This window comes from Sorex araneus, chromosome 6, assembly GCF_027595985.1.
Source record: "Sorex araneus isolate mSorAra2 chromosome 6, mSorAra2.pri, whole genome shotgun sequence".
Lineage (NCBI taxonomy): Eukaryota > Metazoa > Chordata > Mammalia > Eulipotyphla > Soricidae > Sorex > Sorex araneus.
In genome coordinates, this window is record NC_073307.1 from 20,943,713 (window position 1) to 20,969,992 (window position 26,280).

General features: G+C 38.0%; 1 protein-coding gene across 5 annotated transcripts in view; it reads right to left on the minus strand.

Moving 5' to 3' along the window:
- The window catches only part of ANKHD1 (ankyrin repeat and KH domain containing 1), a 136,044-nt gene that overhangs the window by 55,915 nt on the left and 53,849 nt on the right, over positions 1-26,280 (minus strand). For 2 of the 5 annotated variants that reach the window (XM_055141320.1, XM_055141322.1), the window contains exons 11-14: positions 15,164-15,220; positions 5,827-5,914; positions 2,186-2,313; positions 1,505-1,648 (exon numbers count right to left, since the gene is read on the minus strand). In XM_055141320.1, the coding sequence (XP_054997295.1) occupies positions 1,505-1,648; positions 2,186-2,313; positions 5,827-5,914; positions 15,164-15,220 (417 nt within the window). Of the gene's footprint in view, positions 1-1,504; positions 1,649-2,185; positions 2,314-5,826; positions 5,915-9,623; positions 10,757-15,163; positions 15,221-26,280 lie in introns of those variants that run through there. The other 3 variants (XM_055141321.1, XM_055141324.1, XM_055141323.1) reach the window with 2 other exon arrangements.

Here is a 26,280-nt window from a genome sequence, read left to right on the forward strand (position 1 = left end):
AATTCACTTTCATTTCTTAAAAAAAAAAAAAAGCTTCACCAGAGAATAATTTCTGAGAAATCATATTGGGCAAACCCAGGCAACCTATCAGTGTTCAGTATTTTAAATAAATGGATTTAACATTCTTGTCAGAGGGAAAATGTAATTGATTCCAATACAGCTAGGAGTACAAGTCATATAATGTTCACTGGTCAATTTACCCCCCCATCCTTTTTTTGATATTTTGGGCCACACCTGGCGATGCTCAAGGCTTACTCCTGGCTCTGGAGGGCTTGGGAGATCATAAGGAGCACTGGATATCGAACCTGGATTGTCCGAGTGTAAGGGAAGCAACCTACCTGCCCAACACTCCAGACCTTGGTTAACTTACCCTTGTCCAAATTCTGAGGATCAAATTCTTAAAAAACAAAGATTTCTGAATTGGGAAGCATTTTAATAATTTTTATGATAAATGTAGAAAAGAACATAAGATTTCACTAAACTGTGAACACTCAGCTACGTTTTCTCTATTAAGTTTAAAAATTACTGATTTTTTGGGCATATATATATATATACATATATATATGTATATATATATCCCAATTAACTGTACTTTCCTGGCTGACAAAGGGAACCATAACTAGGATAATTTATACTGTTCTTTGTTTTATTTTTTGGGCCACATGCAGGGCTGCTCAGTGATTCCTACTGCCTGTGCTCAGAGATCACTCCTGGTGGGCTCAGGGACCATTATGGGATGCTAGTGATGAGACCTAGAACGGTTGAATGCAAGGCAAAAGCCCTACCTGCTGTATTATTGCTCTGGCCCATTAAAACTGTTCTTGGGAGGTGTATTACATGAAAAGCCTTATCTTGGTTTACAATTAAGCTTAATAGTTTCATTAAACAAAAACAAAAATCAACCTTAAGGCTGGGGATACAGCTCAGCTAAGATCACATGCATGTGTGAAGTCAGAAGTACAATCCCCTTGGGGCTGAAGCGATAGCACAGCGGGTAGGGCGTTTGCCTTGCACACAGCTAACCCGGGTTCAATTCCCAGCATCCCATATGATCCCCTGAGAACCGCCAGGGGTACTTCTTGAGTGCAGAGCCAGGAGTAACCCCTGAGCATCGCCAGGTGTGACCCAAAAAGCAGAATTAAAAAAAAAAAAAAAAGAAGTACAGTCCCCAGGACTGAAAAAACAAAACCACCGCTTCCCTCCCACCCTTCTTAAAAAAAAAAAAAAGAAACCAAAGACCCTAAAGATTTAAATTGGATCTAAATTTCAAAACAAATGAAATAATTATCCTTGATATTAAGGTTTTTATTTTTCTAAGTAAGTAAGAGAAAATTAATGACACCTTGTACTGTACTATCTCTCCAGGCTCAATCTTAAAGAATTTATAATCACGCTTATCCTGGTATGCAGAAGAAAAGAAAAAGAAAAACCTATTTTGTATAAAATAAATTTTAATAAATTAGAAAAATATTCTTACGTATGATTATGCTCCATTTTACTTTACCTGAGATTGATCTTGAGAAGGTGGGGTAAGCTGAGCTACATCTGTGGTGGGAACTGACAGAACGTTGTTTGGATAATCCAATAGGTAAGAAACAACATTAGTATGGCCACCTTTTGCAGCTTCAATGAGCATAGTCGAGCCATCCTGAGAGAAAAAAAATGACATAATTATTTGTAAATTTTCGTAAATGATCGCTACATAATTTCTTAGCAACTCATATGAAATCAAAACTCATTTAAACTGTAATGTATTTTAAGCATTAAAAGATCAAACATTTGGGGTCAGAGCAAATGTATAGCAGGTAGGGCATTTGCCTTGCACGTGGCCAACCTGGGCTCAATCCGGGCATCCCATATGGTCCTCCAATGGCCATCAGAAGTAATTCCTGAGTGTAGAGCCAGGAATAACCTCTGAGCATTGCTGGGTGTGACCCAAAAAGCCAAAAAAATTAAACATATAGAATAAACCGTGTACTATTTATTTATTTTTGTTTTGGGGCCACACCCAAGCTATGCTCAGGGCTTACTCCTGGCTCTGTTTTCAGGGGTGACTCCTGAAGGTTCTCAGGGGATTCTGTGGTAACCTGGATTGAACATGAGTCAGCAATGTGCAAAGCAAGAAAGCCTTACCTCCTGTGCTATCTTTTTGGATGCTTTATTTACTAAATTTGAACTAGAATACCTTCAGTCGATGGGTAGGGTCAGCTCCATGAGCCAAAAGCAGCTCAACAACTGCCAGATGACCTCCTGCACATGCCAGTGACACAACTGTATGATCATTATTGGCCGTAGCCCTATTCACATTGGCACCTTTCAAGGAAAAATAAACAGCAGTTTTAGTAAAAGCTTGAATCAAACCAGTAAATCATTATAATGTAAAGTTATTTTTGAATTAAGTATAGATTTAATAAACAAGCACACAAACAAATATGTAGTTGAAAATATCCCACGAAGTGAACACACCTGTGTAACCAGCACCCGTGGTATTATAGAACATTATCCACATACCACAAGCCTCACACTTTGGGCCTCCTTTTCAATAGCTACCCACCCCCATCCAATGCTAACTACTATCCTCACTTCCAAACTGGCTTTAGGTTTTGAGTTTTATATGAACGATACCATACTCCTTTGTGTCTGGCTTTTCACTCAATATAATATTTGTAATATTCATCCCCACAACTGTCTGTAGTGCTAGTTCGTTCATTCAATATCACTTTTAAAATGGAAAATCTAGGAGACTAAGATTAATAAATATATACAGGTTAATATGAGCATTAAATAGATACTTTTGGACTGGAGCGACAGCATAGCGGGTAGGGCATTTGCCTTGCACACAGTCGACCCGGGTTCAATTCCCTGCATCCCATATCCTGAGCACCGCCAGGAGTGATTCCTGAGTGCATAAGCCAGGAGTAACCCCTAGTGTGACCCAAAAGAGCAAAAAAAAAAAAAGGATACTGTTGTATGTATCATAAAGTTTCAAAGGCATTTTGATCTACCTTCTAGGTAAGTGGCAATATAGTCAGGTCTCAAAACACAGGAAAGAAATTTTTTATTAGGGTCACAAGTGGCAGTGCTAAAGTTCAGCAAAGGGGGTCCCCTGGGCCATAGCAACAACACAGAGGAGGCCATACGGTGTTGGGGACTGAACTTAGGGCTTTATCTACTTTATCACTTGAGCTATATCTCTCTACCCCCTAGAGATTGTTTTGTTTTTTTGGGTTACACTTGTCAGTGAAGAGGGGCTATTTCCTGCAGTGCTCAGAGGTTCATGTATTGCAGGTGATCAATTTTAGGGCTCCCACATGCAAAACATGAACTCTAATCTGAGTCTTTATCTTAACTCTCCTAAGACATTTTTTTTCAGAGGGTTTACGCCCAGCAGTGCCAAAGGGCACTCTCTCAACTCTGAGGCTAGGGTCAAAGAGGAGCTTAAACCAGGGTCTCCTTCAGTCTATTTTTCTACTCTCCCTTTTTTTTAGGTGGGTTTTTTTTGGCACCATACTTAGCACTGTTGAGGGGCTACTCCCAAAGAGTACTATGCAATGTCCCTGGGGTTCCTACATCCAAAGCTATTACACTTCAACTCTTCGAGCCATATCCCTGACCTTATTCTCTTTTTAAAAATCTTTTTGACTCCTAGAATAAAGAGCTGGCTTTAAACATCAATATTCTAATTAAATAAATAAATAAACAAACATCAATATTTATTTCTCCATTTTTCTTAATTCCAGACATATTTGTGGAAACAAAATAAAGTTATGGGGGAAACCATTATTATTAATTTAATTTTCAGAATTATCTAGCAAAACTTAACCCTAACTTGCATGAAAGTATTTTTTGGAAAAGAAATGGCACATCAGTAAATATTCTCACTTTGGCAACAGGAGAATGTTAAAAGTTAATGAAAAATTCAGGGCTGGAGACAATATAGTAGGTAAGGTGTTTGTCGTGCAAAGACTGGATTGCGGGCACCACATGTTGTCCCACAAGTCCTGCCAGGAGTGACCCCTGAATACAGCCAGGAATAAGCCTTGAGACATAATAGGGCGTGGTCCAAAAACCAAAAAATAAAAAAAATTCAGGTAGTAGGATTGTTTAGCAGTTACTACTACAGCTTAAAAAAAGCTATAATTAATTATATAGATAATATAATTAATTCCTAACAAGCCTGATAATATGCTTAGCAGGGCAGTTTTGAGTATGATTAGGTAACCTCTTTAGTAATGGAGCCTGAATGAATTCCAAAGAATATATTTGTTACTTTCATGTGGTGAAGTAGCTTTTATACAACATTTTGTAAAGAGATGCTTTACCTTGTAGTGCAAATGTGATATGAAAAAAACTAGTTTTAACTACTTGTAAGAAAAAAAAGGGCCAGAGATGTGGCTCAGTGGTATTGCCAAATGCTTTGCATGTGTAAGACCTTGGTTTGATGCCTGGCAGTAGATGACCCAAGCACTATGAATTACGCTCCTACAAAAACTTTTTTAAAAAGAAGAAAATAAGTTTATTTTAAATAATAAAAGTTTTATACTGCATTTTTTTAAATGTAGGAGTACTACTATTTACTCAGCCACTAATTAAGATGACTGAATTACACTGCATTTTTAATGGTACAAAATGATCAGAGTCTATCAGAATAGATATAAAATTTTAATTTAAAAATGATATCTGATTGGCCCCTTCCTTACATTCTGCCATCCTACTCTGGTAATTTTCATCAGATGCCAGAGTATGTCTAACAGTCTACATAGGGCAATCTAAATGAAATAGCTAACTATCAATTTTTATATATAAAAAATGACATTTTCTTTTCTTTTCTTTTTTTTTTTTTTTGGTTTTTGGGTCACACCTTGCGATGCACAGGGGTTACCCCTGGCTCTGCACTCAGGAATTACTCCTGGCGGTGCTCAGGGGACCATATGGGATGCTGGGATTTGAACCCGGGTCGGCCGCGTGCAAGGCAAACGCCCTACCCGCTATGCTATCACTCCAGTCCCTAAAAAATGACATTTTCATGTTTCAACGTTTTATTTATTTATTTATTTATTTGCTTGCATTTTGGGTCACACCGGCAATGCACAGGGGTTACTCCTGGCTCTGCGCTCAGGAATTACTCCTGGCGGTGTTCAGGGGACCACATGGGACGCTGGGACTCAAACCCGGGTCGGCCGTGTGCAAGACAAACACCCTACCCGCTGTGCTATCGCTCCAGCCCCTCAACGTTTTATTTTGCCATATAGTTCACAGCATTTCATTTTACTAAATTTACTAAATACTTCACTTTACTAAATATTTACTAAATAAAGAGCAAATACTCTTTACCCCTTCATCCATCATTTAAATATTATACTTTCTAATAACAGAATCTCTACAGGAATATAAATATAATAATGTCCCATCACAAACAGTAAGGGAAATATTCTCTTTCCTTCTACTGTCCTATGGTTGTATACTCAACAGAACTGTCTTAAAAAGGAAAACAATACACTATTAACAATACCTAGATATTTTACATTTCAATTTCAAAATTTGGGAAGGGATTCACCTGTCCTTCCAAGCTCAAAAATTAACAAAGATAGATCCCAGCTTCTGTAAAATATATTCTCTTAACATTCTATGTAGAAATATTAAATGTATATATACATCAAGAAGTCTAATAAGCACTTCATGAACTCTGTGCTTACTAACTAAAGACAAAAGACTAAAATATGATATTTGCAATGTAACCAAGCATCTTTAACATAACTGCAATTGTTTAGGAATATTTTTCAGAAATTGTACTCTCTCAGAAACTATAACTAATATTTTATTTACCTTTGCTAATAAGAAACTGCACAGTGCATAAATGACCAGCTCTTGCAGCTTTCATCAAAGGTGTTCTTCCACCTTCAGATTCATGCTCCTGTTTAAAAAAAAAAAAACCATCAGTGTCATTTCATTAACCATTTATTTAAAAACCTTAGTAATAATGATATGAGATATAATGAATAATATTCAATGTAACCACTTAAGCTACCTACCTCAATGCCACAAAATACAGGATGAATTTCAGTTACCAACCAATAGATGGTGCAAGGTTAGTGTTGCATTCTAAACAATAACCATTAAAAAAGACCCTCATGTTTAGTTTAGTCCCCAAAGAGAAAAACTTGTATAATTTTAATCCAATATTTAAAAAGATATTTTCCTAATTTTAAATATGAACTCTGAGAAATAAACCTTAGTCTTGAGGTGATTAGGAAGTTCTGGATCTTATATCAGAAGCCAGTCAGAACTCCAGCGAAGGATAGAAACCAATCCATGGAGAAAACACTGCAGGGTAATTAATGAATTAAGGTAAAAGGAAAAAGAAAAATATACCAATGAGCTGTTTCGTTATTGTCTTTTCAAATAGCACAAATTAAATACCTGAATAGTCAAAGGCAAAAGAAGCAGTTTTAAATAGCAAGAAAGACTATTGTTATCTGGGAAATTCGTCAGCAAAAGTAATAAATGATAAAGACAGCATTCAACCATCCTAATATCAATACTGAAAAGGTTAACTTGTGGAAGTAGTATTGTCTGCTGAGGCATCTGCAAACTCTTACTACATTAATCTAGGTATTAAAATATAACTGAAACACTGAATTTATGTAACTATTAATTTCCATTATTCTGCTTTTAAGAAAACTTGATTAAAAACATTTAATCACAGATCTACTCCTCTAGCTCAGAAAATCCTGCCTTGGATTAATTTATGAATATGTTATGGCAACAAATTCAGCCTATTTACCTAACAATCTAATCTATAACTTAGACTAACAATGAAAATTAAGGTTGTCAGTCCAATAAAAACTGTCAATTGAACTGCAATGATGGGAATTCCACACTAAAAGAGGTGGTTTGTGTGTGTGTTCATGTGTTTTTATGCATCAAAACTTTTAAACTCACACAAAAATTAACTTAAGCTTTGTCTCTTCAACTGTTATGCAAACTGGTTAGAAAATAATCTATTAAACTAAAGTATGGAAGAGTAAATAACTATAGATAACACCAAAATTACTTGGCTTTAGAATAGACTTTGAAAATAGATTTCAAATATAGATAGTTCTGACATTCTAGCAATTTACTCTAAACTATATTTATACACCATGAAGATCTTAAGCACAAAGACCTAAAAGAAAATTTGTCCAGTTTTTCTATCTATTTAGTTATACAGTCAACTACAATGGAAATAAATTGCACTTTAGCTACTTGATATTCTAATTCTTGCCTTAGGACCTTTTTGTTCAAGCTATATTCTCTGCATTCAACATTTTCCCATTAATTCTTTATAAAACCTTCAAATTTATTTTCAAATTTCAGAAAATAATCCAAAAGTTCAAAAATTATTTCCTCAAGGAAAACATCCCTGAACTTCCAAACTAGATAATTTCTGTTATTATTGCTATGAACCCCTAATGTCACAATTTTCAATCATTTAATCATCTCTGTAACTACTTGGTTAAAATACCTCTTCCACTAAACTGTACACTCCATGAGAATAACAATTCTTTTTTTTTAACCATTGGTAACTTTTTTGTTACCAAGTTCATTTTTTGCTTACCATTATGTACTTAATGTCTAAAACAATGAAGTGCTTGAATATGCTTTACCAAGCAGGAACCTAAGCATAACTGACTTCCTCTCAAATCTTCCCTTTCATTTACTGAGGCTTGAAGTTTTAATTTTCTACTAGGCAAATAAGAGAAAGAAAAGTTAATTTAATAAGAAATAAAGACTAATCATTAATAATAATTAGACATTATTAATAATTATTATGAGAATATGAGTGGGCAATACTTTCATTTTTCATTTTTATTTCTTAATCCTGGCAGGGACATCTATCATTAGAATCTGGACCTCAAGATTAATGTCATAAAGACAAAAGACTCTGAAAGCTTTGCTTTGGAATAAACTTGTAAAGTAATGATTAATTCTGTGTATTTTAAATAACACTGCAACTATTAAAAGGTACAAAATTAGGAAGTCAAATTCCATGAACCTCACCCCAAGCAAAATTTTCAAAACTGGTACTAATAAAATTTGAAGAATAAAAGAGACATGAAAAATGAACAATTAATTTTTCTCTTTATAAACATTCTTTTGGTTTTTAAACATTATCATTTTTGAGAAAATGATAAAAATAATGCCACTTTATAATGTAGTATTGAATATACTCAAGTTAATAATGTATATTCTATCTGTAACATTTGTCCCTAACTATGTGAGCATTACATTTTTTTATAGGTCTTATTGTATTAGTTACAATGTCCTTTAAACTTAGATCATCTCCCTATGGCTTTCCATTTACAAAAAAATAAAGGATGACATATTTCAGTAGTTTTTGAAAAAAATCAGCTTTTCATTTTGGATCATTCCTATTTTGGATTTATATCTACTTTTGTTTTCTATTCTATTAACTTTTATTTTTATCTCCTTGTACTTTTATTTTTAGCTAGCTTCATTTATTTTCACTAAGTATGTAAATTTTCTCCTAAAAAGCTGTTGCTCAATCTCACCCAAACTTTAATGAGTACTTTTAGTAATAATTTCCACTTTTAAAAGGCGTATGGCCCTTTCCCCCTTCTTAGTTTTCTCTTAATTATCTTCTGAATTAAGAAAAATTAATAATTTCTACTTTATAGGATTTCTAGTTTTATAGGATTAAAATTTTTTATTGTTTATTTGTAATTTTAAGAAATACACGTTTGAAAATTATGTGTATATGATTAAGGAGCTTTTCAAAAAGCATCTTTGTAGATCAACGTGGACAATTTTTATACATGTTTCATGTATTGGAGAAGAATATATAACACGTTAAAACAAAATTTTAGCTTGCACTTACAACAAATTTGATTTTTCTTTTCCCCTTTTTTGGCTTCTGGGCAACAGCCAGTGGTGCCCATGGCTTACTCCTGGCAGTGCTTGAGGGACCATAATAGATGGTTTGAAACCAGGTCAGCTGCATGCAAGGCAAGTACCTTACCCGGTGCACTATTACTCTAACCCTGATTTTCTATTGCAACAAATGTTTATCTATCAGTACCATAGAGAAAAACTTAAAAAAAGAAAAATTCTAAAGTCATGTATGTAAATTTGACTATTTAAAAAATTTTATTATTTTATGTTTCTACTTTATTTGAAGGCAGACTGTTAGTGATTAGTGACATCTAGCAATTGTAGGAACAATTATTTCTAAAAGTTCTTTTGCATTGAAGCTTGAGTGATAGGACAGTGGGTAGGGCACTTGCCTTGCATGCAATCGACCAGGGTTTGATCCCTCATACCCCACAGGGTCCCCTGTACCTGCCAGGACAATCCCTCTGCACAGAGCTAGGAGTAAGCCCTCTGTCCTGCTGGGTGTGGGCCAAAACCAAAAATTATTTTGACTGAATATTCCAGAAAGATATACAGCAGGTAGGGATACATTCCTTGCACTTTATCTACCTGGGCTTGATCCCCAATACCCCAAATAAACCCTCAAGTCCCACCAGGAGTGATCCTTTAACACAGAGCCAGGAGTAAGTCCTGAGCACTGCTAGGTGTGGCCTAATTCCCTGGCCCTCCAATAAAGAAAAACCTGTAATAGCAGAGGAAAGCTGACAAAATGATAGAAAATGTTAGTGAATATCAAACAAAATTAAATTTTAAGCCAATTTTCCCCCCTTGCCATAGCCAGCAATGGTCAGGGCTTACTTTGAGTTCAGTGATCACTCCTGGGGAGTGGAGAGGCCTCGAAAAGCTACACTGGGTGCTGAAGATTGAACCCAGGTCGCCCACGTGCAAGCCAAGTGCCAAATTGCTGTAATATCTCACAAAAACAAACAAAACCCCTGGGTTTTTTCAGTCTCTTTAAAAACAAATACCCAAATGTTATTTCTATCACTTTATTTATTAGTAGGATTAGTACTGTGCAACAACTATGACAACAAATGAACAAGAAAATGATTTTCCTTAGGTTTGTCTCTTTGAAACAGTATTTGTTATGTTTGATTTTGAATCTAATTAAAAATTTTCTGCCCAGTAACAACTGAGTTCAGCAGAATAACATTTGTCTTGACAACTAAAATGCTTTTTTAAAAAAATATCTATTCAGGGCTAGAGTGACAGTACAATGGGAGGGCGCTTGTCTTGCATGTAGTTAACACAGGGTTGATCCCCATATGGTCTCTGAGCACTGCCAGGAGTGATCTCTGAGCACAGAACATCTCTCGTCAGCACTGAACATTGCCAGTTGTAGCTTAAAAACAAAAACATTCTAGTTATTCAGTACCTTCCCTTTGGCTGAACAAAACTGTAACTCCAAAAGGATGTTTTTTTGCCTTTCTAAACCATTCTGAATTTCTTAAAGTCATTGTTGTTTAGAGTTTTGGTTCTAAGCATCCAAGTTTAGGGTTTTAGGGACAGGGATTTATTTCAGTGGTAGAGCACATGCTTTGCATGAATAAAGCTCTGGGTTCAATCCCTAACACCAACAAAAAAATAAAATGAAAAAATATTTTTAGAATTTTATACTCAAAACTTTATATTTTTCTTTTAAAAAATCAATTTCTTTGCTTACCGTAACTTCTTGCATCCCACGCCTTCCTCCAGGGTTCATTTTTTCTCCTTATTGATGTACATATCTTTTAGTAGTTCTTTTGGCAAGGGTCTGAGGTGGTAAGCTCTTTAATTCTTTGTAGATCTTAAAATATGCCTTATTTTTCCTTCTCTGAAATAGTAGCTGAGTACAGAATTCTATATTGTGATATTTTCTCTTGATATTTTGATGTTACTCCCTACTTCTTATCTGATTATTATTATTGATTAGATTCTGCTGTAAACATTATTTTCTTCAGTAAACTTAAAAATATTTTTTCCTTATTGTTAAAATTGAGGTCTTATTTGTTTGGCTTAGTGGTTTTTCTTTTTTTTTTTTTTTTCCTTTTTCTTTGAGCCACTAGTGGCTGTGTTCAGGGCTCACTCCTGTCTCTGTGCTTAAGGATCACCCATGGCAGTGCTTGGGATACCATATATGGTGCTGGGCATTAAAACAAGAGTTGGATGCACGCAAGGCAAGCACCTTATCTGCTGTACTATCTCACTGGTCTGTGACTGATTTTTTTTTTTAAATTGCTTTTGGACCACACCTGGCTGTGCTCAGAACTTACTCTAGGCTCAGTGCTCGAGGATCACTCCTGGAGGGCACAAGGGACTATATATATATATATATATATATATAGTACCAGGAATAGAACAAGGCAAGCGCCATACCTGCTGTACTATCTCTATGACCTCTGTGACTAACTTTTAAATTAAGAACCTGAGTCTGACTTCAATAATTAAAAATTTCTCCAAAATTACCTCTTCAAACATTTCAAATTAGGAGTTGGAGGGATAATACAGGGGGGAATTGAATATTTGCCTTGTAAATGGCCAAGCCCATTTTAATTCAAAGTGCCACCTCTGGTCTACTGAACACCAGCAAGAGTGACCCCTGAGCAACAGGGTTAAGGAGTAGGCCCTGTGTATTACTGGGTATGACCCAAAAACAAGCACCTACATTGACAAAAAGGGAAACTATTAAAACAGTCATACAGTGGAGCTTCTTAAATTTTGTCTCAATTACTTTTACAGTTTTCCTGGTTTTGTGATATATTATGCTATTTGTTTGATCATCTAATTCACTGTTCTTCAATTTCCTTATATCTATGAATTCACACTGGTCTATGACTTGAGGATTGAGGACTTAATTTATTAATCACCTGCATTCAATACTGTATAATTTGTACTGTATAATTTGAATTTAATCTTACACCAAAATTTACAATGAAATTTTTTTTTTTAACCTGGCAGTGCTGGTGCTACTGTTGGCTCTGTGCCCTGGAGACCCTCCAGCAGTGCTCCAGGCAATACACAATACCAGGGTTTGCCACATGAAAGGCAAGTGCCTTAACTCTGTACCATCTCTGGTCACAGTGTTTTACCTCATATCCACCTATTTTTAGCTTTCAACCGTCAGCTTTTGTTTTATTATACTACATTGCATTATGCCTACTTTAAAAAAACAGGTTTTAAAATTTCACTACTAGTCACTTTTTTCAATTTTCATTGGCCTGTATTTGCTCTTTTGCTCTTTTTGTTTGTTTGCGTTTTGATTATCTTTCCTGGTGTAGATTTCTTCAGGAGTCTTCTAATTTATTTGAAAAAGCTATTTCGCATGGAAGCGTCTTTTTTTTTTCTTTTTTCAACCTTATTTTCAAACTTATTTCTTACCAAATAGTCTGAAAGTTGCCTTAGTCAGGAATTTAGAGACCATTTCAGAAGAAATTCATTGTTAATCTTAAGCTTCTGATCCCATAAGATACTTCAGTTCTGCCCATTAAATCAAAGAAATTTTAGGTACACTGCTGGCTTCTTCCCTCTACCATGAACAGTTCACTTCTAACTTCAACTCTGGGCAGTTAGTTTTTATAAAATCATGGTTTCACAAGTAGGGCAATGAGGTCCCAGTTCTTTGCTTGATTAGAATATACTAGGTCTACTGGCCTGATACAAGTGAGATGCTTTCAGTTTTTAGTCCTCTACAGAAAATGAAATCCCAGCACCCACTGGCTCTCACCCCCAAATTTTTAAAATCCAGACTTAATTTTTCTTTTTGTCTTTTTGGGTCACACCAGAGATGCACAGGGGTTACTCCTGGAGATGCTCAGGGGACCATATGGGATGCTGGGAATTGAACCTGGATTGGCCGCATGAAAGAAAAACGAGCTACCCACTGTGCTATCACTCTAGCCCCAGACTTAAATTTTCTTGAGAATTATTAACACTCACTTTAACCCTCTTGACTGGAAGTTATTTGTCAAGATAACAGATAAGGCCTCATTCAACATACAATAACCTAAAAAGAATTTGTACTTCTAATTTTTATTATTTTTTGTTTGGGGGCCATGGCTATGCTCAGATCTTACTAATGGCTCTGTGCTCAGGGATCACTTCTGGCGGGGCACAGGGGGACCATATGGGATGCCAGGGATCAAACCCAGTTGGCCATGTGCAAGACAAGCACTCTACCCTGTGTTACTATTTATGACCTCTCATAAGTAATTTTAGATAAAGGAAAGTTTCTAAAAACTTTCCAGTTGACTTCAGGTAGTAAAAATTTTAAGACTTTATTCCTTAATATAAAGATGTTATTTCTTTGTAAAGAGGGAGATTAAAGCTTAAGCTAAGCTAATCATTAATATCTGAAATATATTGGTAAGTGGATAATTTGAACTCACAAGATCCCTAAAAAGTTTGTCCACAAAAAATGTAACGTTTTGGTTCTGATGACTGCACACTATGAACAATAACCAAAAAATGTGCAGCTTTTGTTTATCTGACTTTGGATAACAAAACTGAATTTTAAATTATTTTTAAAAAAATAAGCAAACTTCCTTTACATTTACATTCATGAGCACCTAAGGTATTATTTAAGGGTTAACTACATCACAGTGGAAGAGTTTCTTCTGGTTAGAGGACTTTCTAAGAGGAATGACCAGAATCATAGGGCAGAGGAGTGTGAAACTGTTATTATACACTATCTATGTACCAGAGAATTATGAGACTCTTGCTAGGGAGTCTGTTCTATCTGACCATTGTATATTAAATATTACCTTAGTGATCTAGTATTACTGACTGGATCCATTTTCCTCATAAGAATTATGATAAAAAAAGATTAAGATGCACTGTTCTAGGGCTTATATTCAGATTAGTTTTCTAAAAACCACAAGTAATAAACAGAAAAAAACATGCTCAGTTTGGATGGAGGAAGAATGATCAATTTTAAAGCGAAGATATAAACAAATAGCATACAATAATGATGCAGAATAACATACTGACTCCAATAATGTTTCAAAATGTGAAATATGGAGGACCTGGAATCAGAATAACCTAGGACAACAGTTAAAATTCCAAAATTCAGATTCCCCATTTCAGACCTGCTAACCCTAAACCTCTAAAAATGGGATCACAAACCTCACTCTTAAACAAAGGTATCTCAATTTTGGGACTTAAAAAATTTCAGCCAGAAAGATAGTTTATAACCATTTTTGTATTAAAAATGTGGGGAGAAAGAAATGCCATGTCTGAAATAAACACTCAGTTTTACATTTTCTACAAGAGATTAGAGATATTAGGCAGACTGAGTTTTCCATATATTGTTAGACAAATTTACTTGCTCAAAACAAATGACTTTGCTTTATTTATTTTTTAATTTTTTGGGTTTTGGTTTTTTGGGTCACATCCAGTCCTCAGGACTCCCTCTGGATGGGGCGCAGGGGACTGAATCCAGATGAGGAGTGTGAAAGGCAAGCTCCTTCTTTGCTGCACTCTCTCATAGGATCAAAACTTCTGTTTTGAAAAGAATGAATCTACTAACTTCTTATTCAATAAAACAACACTGAAGGTATTTAATAAGCATTATAGCTAAGAGTGATTTTAAAAGGAAAAATTTATTCCTAATTTAATAATTAAGAATATCCTGAGTTTTTAAAAATCTTTGAAGATTACAATGAACAATAAATCTGCTTGACTTTTAAAATCATCAGGTACAAATTATACTTTCCAAAACCAAAAATGTTTCCTATGAACAAATAATCACCTGAAAAACCAACCACAGAATAAGATAACAGGAAACAATTATAAGAAAAGTCGAAGTTTATGAAATTAGGGCATGAACAATATGCTTCATCAAACCATTTTAAAATTTTAGGATCATACAAAACAAACCAATATATAACCCTGAGTTATATATCTGAATTTCAGATTTTTGATGAACAAAGGTGATTTCAAAGTACTTGCTTTCTAAAAGAAACTTTCTTCCCATAGTATTTTTAACTCTAAGAGAATGCAAGAGAACTAAGTTAAAAAAAAAAAATCTATTTTTACCTAAGAATATCACATTAAAAAATACTAAGGAAGCAAACTACTAGTAATGTAAATTTCTTTTTATTGAAACTTCGTAAACTTTTCAATTGAAGAAGATTTCCTTTGTCACCCAGCAGGGTCCTGGAACTTCTTGGCTGCAATTCAGATATCCAGAATTCTGGTTACCTACAACATCTATTCTTTTTTGTAGTAGCTTACAAGCATCAAAGGCCACCCTCACCTGATGCTTGGCCGGATCTATGCCCTCCATATTAGTCTTCATGTCCTCCTGCTTGTCCTGTGAAAGGAAAAAGAAGAACTCACGGATCTTATTCCAAAAACAAACAAAAAAAATCACATCCGGCCATGAAGACCTTGTGAACAGTACTTTCAGATGCTGGGTGTTGTTAACTCAGGATCTTCAATTAAAAATTTTCTATTCTGTAATGACCATAGACTCATGAGCAGAATAGATTTTTTTTTTATGGGATGATAATGTGGCTCTACATGAATAACTTCAGTATAAAGTAACCTACACAGATATAAATCTGCTGAATCATTTGAGCTCATGTCTTTGTCTCCAATCGTCTCCTATGTCTAAAACTACAAGTCAAGAAAAATATTTTTTAAAAATCTAATAATTTAAAAAATCCTCGGGAATATCAAAAATTGGAAGAAAAACTATGTATGATAATGAAACTTTAACATAGCTTTCCCCTAACATAAAAGTATTCATATTTTTCAACCAAAGTAGGAACCTTCAAAGAATTTTGAAAGATGGAGTATCTGTATACTCTCTAGAGCTAGACTTTTGACAGAGTAAAGGTAAGATGAGAAAGGATACATTAGTAATAAGCATTATAGGTAGTGACCCACAGTCAATGAGGTCTCCAAATAAATGCCATTTAGAGAAAGCTTCACTCTAAGTCACTCCAATCTGAGCAATCCTCAGAAGTCAAACAAGATCCTAGTGCAGAAATTTAGTAATAAAGTTTTCTAAAACAACTACAAGATTTGATGAAACTGACATTAAGGCTCATTTCCTCTCCTGTCCCACGATCAATATGATTCTCAACAAATAGCAAGTATTTCCAAATAAAGTTTATAATGTACCTACACAGAACCTATCAAAGGTCCTATGATCAGAAAAATGTTCACTGATTTTCAAATAAAAAGAAAACGAACATTTTAAATAGCTCAAGAAAATAATAGCAAGAGATGTTTTTTAAGGGGGTAACTCCAAAAACAGAGAAAAGGGCAGGGGGGAGAAAAGAATGATAAACACCAAGACACACCAGTAAAATAAAAAACTTAAAAATAATAAAAAGAATCATAAGCCAGGCCAAAAAAAAATCATAATGGGAGATATATTTAACACCAAACTACAACAGAATAGCAGGCTAAGAATTTTGAGGGGAGAAAGTGATCCAATAATATTATATATATTTAAATATATACCATAGTCTCAAAAAACACAAGCACCTGTGATATTTTGGGAAGTGAGAAGAAATTAAAATAAAAATATTAGGGAACATATGAAATAAAAGCTTAGCATAACTGTCAGGGAAATACAAATCAGAACAATAAGATATCACCTCACACTGGATTGCTGGGTCTATATCAAAAACCCAGAAAGAGCCCTTTGGATCCGGCTGCGGAGCGAGCATGAAGGAAGAGCCCAAGGGAGCGCCCTTGGACTCCAGGCAGCCCACTGAACTAATTCCGGCATGGGACCAGAGACCCCACGGTGCGCTGAAACAGTGGGACCCGGGCATCCCCCAATTCTTTTAACCTGTCTCTCTCTCTCAACTCCTCCCTCCTGAGCACAGCGCAGGATCCGCGGTTTTCCTGAGCGCAAAATGGAGCCAGCGATCCAGCTGAAACAGGACGCTTTCGCGAGCTTGCGGGAGACCCCAGGGGGCGGGGGCGGCGACCCCCGCCCACACCAGATAGATATTTAAACCCACCTCCCCCACGTGTGCTTCCCTTTGGATCCGGCTGCGGAGCGAGCATGAAGGAAGAGCCCAAGGGAGCGCCCTTGGACTCCAGGCAGCCCACTGAACTAATTCCGGCATGGGACCAGAGACCCCACGGTGCGCTGAAACAGTGGGACCCGGGCATCCCCCAATTCTTTTAACCTGTCTCTCTCTCTCAACTCCTCCCTCCTGAACACAGCGCAGGACTTCTCCATCTTATGAGCACCATAAAAGGGTAAAAGTTTGTAGTGATGTTATTTCTGGTTGTACTTTCCCTGGACTTTATACAGAAACCCAAAACCTAATGTCATCTCAGCATCAGCAATATGTAATGGTTCCTTTTTAATGGGTTGGACTTTTGTGGGAGATCCTAACAAGAATAGTAAGTCTGTTGCTGAAATATTGAAGGCAATCAAAACGGTAGCCATCTCTCTAGACTAAACTAAGCTATATCCCCACGCCAGCTGAGAAGAAATTTTCTTCTTTCTCGGGAAGAAACGCGGCGTGTCGTCAACTACAGTGTGATGTCCATTAAGCAAACAGACCTGGTGGCGTGGGAATGGGATATAAGGGGAAAAATTATGTACATGGAACAGTGGGACGCTGGTGGAATCTCGAGCCGGAGCCGATACCAGCGCAAGACCTTCGATTCCAGAAACTGCTTCCAGACACTCTACTAGTCTATCAACTAAGCCAGAGCCCCACGTCTGCTGATGACGGGAAATAACCATCCTTTTCGTTTTTTTTTTCCCTTGTCAGGCAGCGTGGCGATTACTAAACAGGCGTGAACTCGGTGGCGCGGGGCAAGGGGGAAAAAGAAAAGTTATGTAACAAACAGCGGGACTTAATATCTCTATATTCTTAGCAGTGGAGAACTATCAAATGCCTCCTTGGCAATAGGACTGCTTTTCTTTTTTGGGGGAAACCCCAACAACGGTAGTGAGTTGTGTGTTGAAACATGGAATGTAATCGAGATAAGGCATAAACGAAGTGAAACTTATCAAGTACAAGGGTGGGGACTGGGGAGGTGGGAGGGGGCGGCAGGTATACTGGGGGGGTTGGTGATGGAGGATGGGCACTGGTGAAGGGAAGGGTGTTTGAGAATTGTATAACCGACATAATCCTGAGAACTATGTAACCCTCCACATGGTGATTCAATAAAATTAAAAAAAAAAAAAAAACCCAGAAAGAGTAAACGCTGGCTGGGATGTGGCAGAAAACAAGAAAAAAGGGAAGAAAAAAAGCTACAAATTCTCATTCACAGCTAGTGGAATAGTTGCTAGACTCAGTCTAAGAAACGGTTTGGAGATTTTTCAAAAAAATTAACAAAAGCACTTCCATACACCTCTGCAATTCCACTCTTTGATATCTACCCCAAGAACAACAACAACAACAAAACCCTACAATCTGAAAGGATATAAACACATCTATGTTCATCACTGCATTATTTAAAATAGTCAAGATATGGAAAAAGGGGCTAGAGAAATAGTACAGTGGATAGTGTACTTGTCTTGCAAGCAACCTCTGGCATTTGACCTCTGGCATGACATGATCTGTGGAGCCCTGCCAGAGTTCAGAGCAAGGAGCAAGCCCTAAACACTTCCAGGTGTGGGCCCTGCCCCTCCAGTGGTGGGTGGAGGGGTCCCCCAATGATCTAACAACAGAGGAGAAACTGAAATATATACATGACAAAAAACTACTCAGTTATGAGAAAAAAATGAAACCGTGCAGTTTGCTGCAACTTCTTTGGAATAAAAGGAAGTCATGCTAAGTGAAATTAAGTCAGAAAGAAAAAGAAATACAATATGATCTCACTCGTATGCAGAGTATAAGCAAGCAGTATAAATACAACATGATCTCACTCATATGCAGAGTATAAAAATTATCTAATACGTTACTGGAAGAAGAAATTGAGTTCTACATGGAACTGGAGAGATTCTATAAAGAAGACCACACCTTCTACAAGATCATTATTGGTGATTTTAATGCCAAAATAGGACCGAGAAGGTTGCCCGAAGAACTCCACATTGAGACCAATGGCCTAGAATGAAACGATCAAGGTGAGAGACTGACTTCATCGTGTCGACCAAGACCATCCATGGTAACTCACAGTTCAAAAGGCCGAATCTAAATGCTGGACATGGGAGTCTCCCGGTGGACAGTTCCACAATGAATTCAATCAAAGGTTTTGCCTGCCGATGTTGCTGTTGTCCCAAAATTCCAAACGGGATCGGACCACCGTCTCCTTCATGCAAAATTCTACTTCACAGAGCAGGGAGAAAGGTCTGCAAAGTGTAAGTTTAAGAAGGGAACTCCCAGAATGACCACCAACTGGGAGCTCTTTGGCACTATTGCAGCAACGTGGGAAGATGCCGTCCTTGACAACATCGATGAGGAATACGATCGACTGGTTCAGCACCTCCACGACTGTGCAAAGAATGCCAAGAGTGAGAAAGCCACAAATAGATGCCTGTCTTTGGAAACCCTTGAGCTCATTCGTCAATGTGGTGAGCCTCAGGCAACCACACGCTAATGTCCGAGCTCGCAAAGCTGTGCAGAGAATCAATAAAGGAAGACCTCAAAGAGAGAAGAGCAGTAGTGTTGGTCAATGCAGCAGAAGCCGGAAAAAGTATTCGCAACGCTCGCCTGTCCTTTGCCAACTACAAGACCAAGATGACTGCCCTCCGACGTCCTGATGGATCTAACACATATTCCAGAGAGGCAATGGAGAGGATTATTCACGACTTCTACTCAGATCTCTTTGACAGCCACGTGCCCATATACCAAATTCCGCAGGATGGATATGTCATTCCCAACGTCCTCCCTTCCAAAATCTGACATGCCATTTCACTGGTAAAGATGCACAGAGCAGCCTCTCTGGACAAGGTCAGCCACCAGTACTCGTCAATACACTGGCTTGGCTCTTCACACGCTGTCTGAATGCAAGGTTTCGTCCCAGTGGAAAACCAGCAGGACCGTTCTGTTGTACAAGAAAGGAGACATCTACGACATCGGCAACTATCGCCCAATCTGCCTGCTGTCTACAAGTTGTTCACTCGTATCATCCTCAATAGAATAGGCAGAACACTAGATGAAGGACAGCCATACAAACAAGCCAGGTTCCAAAAAGGATTCAGCACGATTGACCATATCCACACAGTGACCAAACTCATTGAAATTTCGAGAGAGTTCAAGATGCTGCTCTGTCTAAAGTTCATCGACTTAAAGAAGGCCTTGATTCTGTTGAGACTGAAGCGGTCATCGAAGCCCTAGCCAAACAGGGAGTTCAAACTCAGTACATCAAGATCCTCCGTGAGATGTATTACGGATTCACCACCAGGATCTCACCATTCTACAAGAAAGTGATCATTGATGTAAAGAGAGGGGTTCAGCAGGGTGATACCATTTCACAGAAACTCTTCAGTGCCACCCTCGAGAACGTCATGCGACGACTGGAATGGGAAGGAATGGAAGTGAAGATAGACAGTCGGCAACAACACCACCTACGCTTTGATGATGATATCATTCTCATAACGCCAAACATTAGCCAAGCGGCACAAATGCTGGCCGACTTTGACCACAAGTGTGGAAAGGTCGTACTGTAGCCGAATCTCAACAAGACGATGCTCATGAAAAACGAAATAGTCTCTGACGCTCCATTGGTTGTCAATGGAACGAATATCTCCGAATGCAGCAGCTATGTATACCTGGGTCGAGAACTCAACTTGAGGAACAACTTGGCGCCAGAACTGCACAGGAGGAAGAGAGCAGCATGGAATGCCTTCAAGAGCGTCCAAGAAGTGGTTAAGAGGACAAAGAACTTCCGACTCTGGGTACATCTTTTCGATTCCACCATTCTTCCTGCACTAACGTACGCCTCAGAGACCTGGGCCCTATGCAAACAGGATGAGAACGCTAGTCGGGTATCCCAAAGAGGAACTGAAAGAGCTATGCAAAGAGTATTAGTATTACGTCTCACTCAAGTGAGAGAAGGAATCCGGAGTTCCGACCTCTGTCGATGGTAAAGAATCAGGGATGCTGTCTTGTTTGCCAAGACATCAAAAATCAGATGGGCTGGACATGTAATGCGATTCAGAGATGAACGCTGGACTAGAGCTGTTACCAACTAGATTCCACAGGACGTCAAAAGACCACATGGCCACCCACCAACAAGATGGTCAGACTTCTTTGTCAAAACCCTGTTTGAGGCTCTTCCTGTTCCTGGAGCGAGCAGATATCACTGGGTTACACTAGCACGTGACAGGGACAAGTAGAGACGTTACTGGCACCCACTCGAGCAAATCAAAGATCAACGGGATAACAAGTGATACAAGTGATATACCTTACTGGAACTACCCTGAAAAAGTCAATGGGTGGGAGGATACCTATACATCCTGGTACTCTGGTAGTGGGCATGGTGCCGCAGCATTAGATTTTTAAAATAATGCAACAGAAGTCCCAAAAGAAAATGAAAATGATATGAAAGACTTCAAGGATAGAGTCAATGAATGATCCCTAAATATTTCATTTTTTTAAAAAAATCTATTTTCTATAAAAATAATTTCAAGATTTGCATTTATAAATAATGTATGAATCATTTTCTGGAAACCAAACCATATAAAATAATTAAATTTTATACTTTTATATAGTTCACCAGAGCATAGGGAGCAACTAATGATTTGCTCTGAGGGCTATTTGGTACAGAGAAGTTTTGGAGTTTTCTTTGTAGGGGTCTGGGAGGGGAAGGCTTAGGTCACATTTGGCTCTGCTCAGGGCTTACTCCTGGCTTTGTTTTTTGTTTTTGTTTTTGTTTTTGCTTTTTGGGTCACACCCAGCACTGCTCAGGGGTTACTCCTGGCTTTGCACTCAGGAATTACTCCTGGAAGTGCTTGGGGGACCATATGGGATGCCGGGGATCGAACCCGGGTCGGCCGCGTGCAAGGCAAACGCCCTACCCGCTGTGCTATCACTCTGGCCCCACTCCTGGCTTTGTACTCAGGGACCACTCCTGGCAGGACTTGGGGGAGCCTAAGTGGTGCTAGGAATAGAGTCCAGGTGTGCAAGGTAGCAGAGTTTGGGAAATGATGAGGTGTCAGGGATTGAACTAAGGATTAACACACTCCACTCCTTTGAGTCACATTCTAGAACAAAGCTCCAGACATGACTGGCAGGGCCTGATCTGTGTCTCATAACTTTTGTAATCCTGAAGTCTGTATCTGCTACCAGTATACGGCCAAAACACCTTTCTGAGGGTTCTTTCCTCAAAATATTGTTTTCTAACTTTTGACTTTAAGCCTGACTTTGCCCTTACTGTTCAAATATGTTTCTTAGGGGCTGGAGCGATAGTACAGTGGGTAGGGCATTTGCCTTGCACACAGCTGACCCGGGTTTGATTCCCAGCATCCCATATGGTCCCCCGAGCAGCGCCAGGAGTGATTCCTCAGTGCAGAGCCAGGAGTCAACCCTAAGCATTGCCGGGTGTGACCCAAAAAGCCAAAAAGAAAAAATCCAACAAATATGTTTCTTAGAAGCAGCAAGTTGGATTCAATGTTCTAATCCCTCTTGCCATTTGTTGTCTCTGAGGTGGCACATTCAGGCCATTGCCATTGGGTGAAACTATTATCACAGAGTTTTGTGCCATCTTTCTGCAGAAGTTCAGTATGTTAGTGAGATTTGTCTTATCTTTAAGAGTAGTCCTTTTGGATCTTCTTGTAGAGATGGTTTCAAGTCCATTGAGTTACTGAGCTGTTGTTTATCCTTGAAGTTGTATATCATTCCTTCAAATCAATGAGAGTCTGGCTGGGCAAAATATTCTTTATAAGGAGTTCATTTTGTTACATTTAAAAATCATATCCTACCAATGTCTTCGGGACTGGAGGGTCCCATAATTTTAAACCTTATTGGTGCTCCTTTGTATGATTTCTTTCTTTGATTTTTTTTTTTTTTTTTGCTTTTTGGGTCACACCCGGCGATGCACAGGGCTCACTCCTGGCTCATGCACTCAGGAATCACCCCTGGCGGTGCTCAGGGGACCACATGGGATGCTGGGATTCGAACCCGGGTTGACCGCGTGCAAGGCAAACACCCTACCCGCTGTGCTATCACTCCAGCCCCTCTTTCTTTGATCTTGCTGTTAAAATAAGTATTCTCTCTCTCTGGCTTTCATCTATTCTGATTAGGATGCATCCTGGAGTATTTTTATTTGGAAATCTTTTAGCTAGTACTCTCTGGGCCTCTCAGATCTGTATGCACGCACTCTCTAGCTCTGAGAACTTCTCTGTAATGATATCTTTGACTGTTGCTTCTTTATAGGGTTGTCAACCTGCCTCTCCAGGACCTCAATGATTCTTGGGTTGTTCCTCTTGAATTTATCCCAGAATTCTCTTTTCTGTTGCTCATTTATTTTGAGTCATTTTTCCATCTTCTGCTGGTCTCTGAAGGTTTTTTGCATTTCATCTTAAAGCCCACTCTGCTGCAGAGAACTTCTAGTGAGTTTTTCCTATCACCTACCAAATTCTGCATTTCTCATTTCTGCACTCATATCCTCTTGCGTTGTATTGGCTGTCCATTCCTCTGCTTCCTTAAACAACCTCAACATCTCTAAACATCTTACCAGACAAGTCATATAGCTGGTTATTACTGATCATGTCTTCGGGGCAAACATCCTTGCTCATTAAGTGTGGTGGGTTTCTGTGCTGCTTTCCCATTGTGACTTTTGTGTGTTATGTAGCTAGGTGATTGAAGTTTGGATATCAGTATATCCTCTCTGTGAGATATGAAGTTAAGAAATTAATTGCTTTGGGGAATGCTGGCTGAACTGGGGGTGAAACGGCACAGTTCTGAGTGCAGTTTCCTAGCTCTGAGTTCAAGAAACTGGGGGGTGGGTCCTTCTCAGGACTAGCTAGGCTGGCTGGCACACTTCAGGGAGATCCTGACTGACCTTAAGGCCAAAAAAGGAAGAGACTACTGAACCCAGTAGAGCAAGATGGTGCTGTTACACACCATATACACCATCCTCAGACTAAAAGGGTTGGATGGGATTTCTATAAAGGAAAAAAAAAAAGGCTGATGAACTGCCCGCCCCCTTCAGAAAAAAGAAGCTACACTTTGGACAGGAAATTCTGAACACTGTTTTTGTATACTTGAAACTCAAAACTGGGGAAAAAAATTCCAAACAAAGGAAATTCATGAAAGCATATAAGAAAATAGACATCTATTATCAATAATACGTTTCAAGTAACAATAAGGTTGATATACATTATTGACAATAGATGTCATCTATATAAATACACATTTGGCTTTGGGATCATACTCCCTGCAATTCTCAGGGAACAACACACTAGTGTAGGAATCAAATGCAGGCTTCCTATATGCAAAGCATGCGCTCAACCCATTTAGCTATTCTCTTTAGCCTATGTTACTTGAAATTAACTGCTAAAAGAAAAAAAGAATCTGTCACTGAATCATTATAAAGGTAACTAGAGAGATTATATTCTTGACTAAGTTTAGTATTCCACAAGGAAAGAACAAAGTTTACTTAAAACAAAAGAGTTAATCTTTGACAATTCTGAAGTAAGATAAAATGCAGATAGTAAAAAAAAAAAAAGTGAATGAGAGGAGCAGAGAGAAAGAACAGTGGGCGGAATGCTCATCTTGTACCCAGCAGACCCAGGTTCATTCCAAGTACCTCAAGTGGTTCACTGAGCTCTGCTAGGAGTGATCCCTGAACTCCAGAGTAAGCTAGAAGTAAAGCCCTAAACATAGCTGGTTGTGATCCCAAACAAAAATAAAAAATGAGAGAAAGATAATGACTTAGCATTATGCTGCCAGATTATCCTTTAGTAGAGTGCCTTTAGTAAATCATGAATTTTAAGGCTTTATAACTTTATATTCTGAAATAAACTGTAAAATAGTTTATAGCAAACATAATATGCTCTTTACTATAAACATCCCAAAATAATGACCAGATAATTTAAAATATATGAAGTATATACAGATAATCTGATATAATATCTGATATAACTTATCACTATTATTGGTCATGGTTATAGGCTAAAATTTTGATTTCCTCATGGTATCTTTCTTAATACTCATATTCTAAGGCTACAGTACACTCAAAATCATTTTATCTCCAATAGGTAGTTGGTTAATTTATACCTTAGGAGTCCTAAAAGCTTAAATTGCTTAAACCAAGTCATTAAAGATCATATTACCAAAATAGCTCCAGTCCTTTTGGAAAACTGTACATGCACTTCTCAAAAGACTAGAAATTGAGCTTCCATATGACCCAGCAATTTCACTTCTTCTTCTTTTTTTTTTGGGGGGTCACACCTGGTGATGCACAGGAACCCCAGCTTAATTTCTTAGCATCTACCCCAAAGGACCAAAACCTTTATTCAAAATGACATTTACAGGGGGGCTGGAGTGATAGCACAGCGGGAAAGGCATTTCCCTTGCAAGCGGCCTACCCAGGTTCGATTCCCAGCATCCCATATGGTCCCCGAACACCACCAGGGGTAATTCCTGAGTGCATAAACCAAGAATAATCCCTGTGTATCGCCAGGTGTGACCCAAAAAGCAAAAACAAGCAAACAAACAAAAAACCCCAAAATGACATTTACACTCTTATGTTCACTGTGGCAATATTCACAGTAGTCAAGGTCTGGAAACAACCCAACTGCGCAACAGATGACTAGATAGAGAAACTATGGTACATATACACTATATATGAATACTGTACAGCTGTGAGAAAAGATGAAATTATGCCATCAGCTATTAATGACTGAATTTGGAGTGTCATGGTAATGAAATTAGTCAGAAGATAAGGAACAGACACAGAATAATCTCTCTCATATGTGGGATATAAAGACACAGAGTAGGGGTGTAACAAATGCCCCTATGCAAAACTGCAAACTGATCTTTAGTAGGAAGCTTGCCACAGATACAAACAAGGCAGAATGGGCGCAGTGGGACATGGGGAGGAAGCCCAGAACACAGGGACAAAGAAGGGAAGTAACATACTGGTGGAGGGTGTGGCTAAGTGTTATGTGTGAAACCCTATTGTTCACAGTATTGCAAATCATAATGCCTAAAATTTAAAAAAAAAATTTTAACTGTCAAGAATTATAGAACCAAAATGACTCATGTGCTTCATGTGACAGAGCGTGTCATGGACTTGATGGTCGGCAATGCCTGACAACCATGAGCCCCTCTACAATAGTAACAACTAGAAAAGTAGGGAGAAGAGAAAAAGTCAGGAGAAGAGAAGGTGGAAAGGAAGAAGAGCAACTAAAGACAATTTAAGTGATTTGTCCAAGAGACTCAGCAGATACACAGCAAGAATATTTAAACGGCCTTATCAAGAGTTCAGAAAATAAGGCTA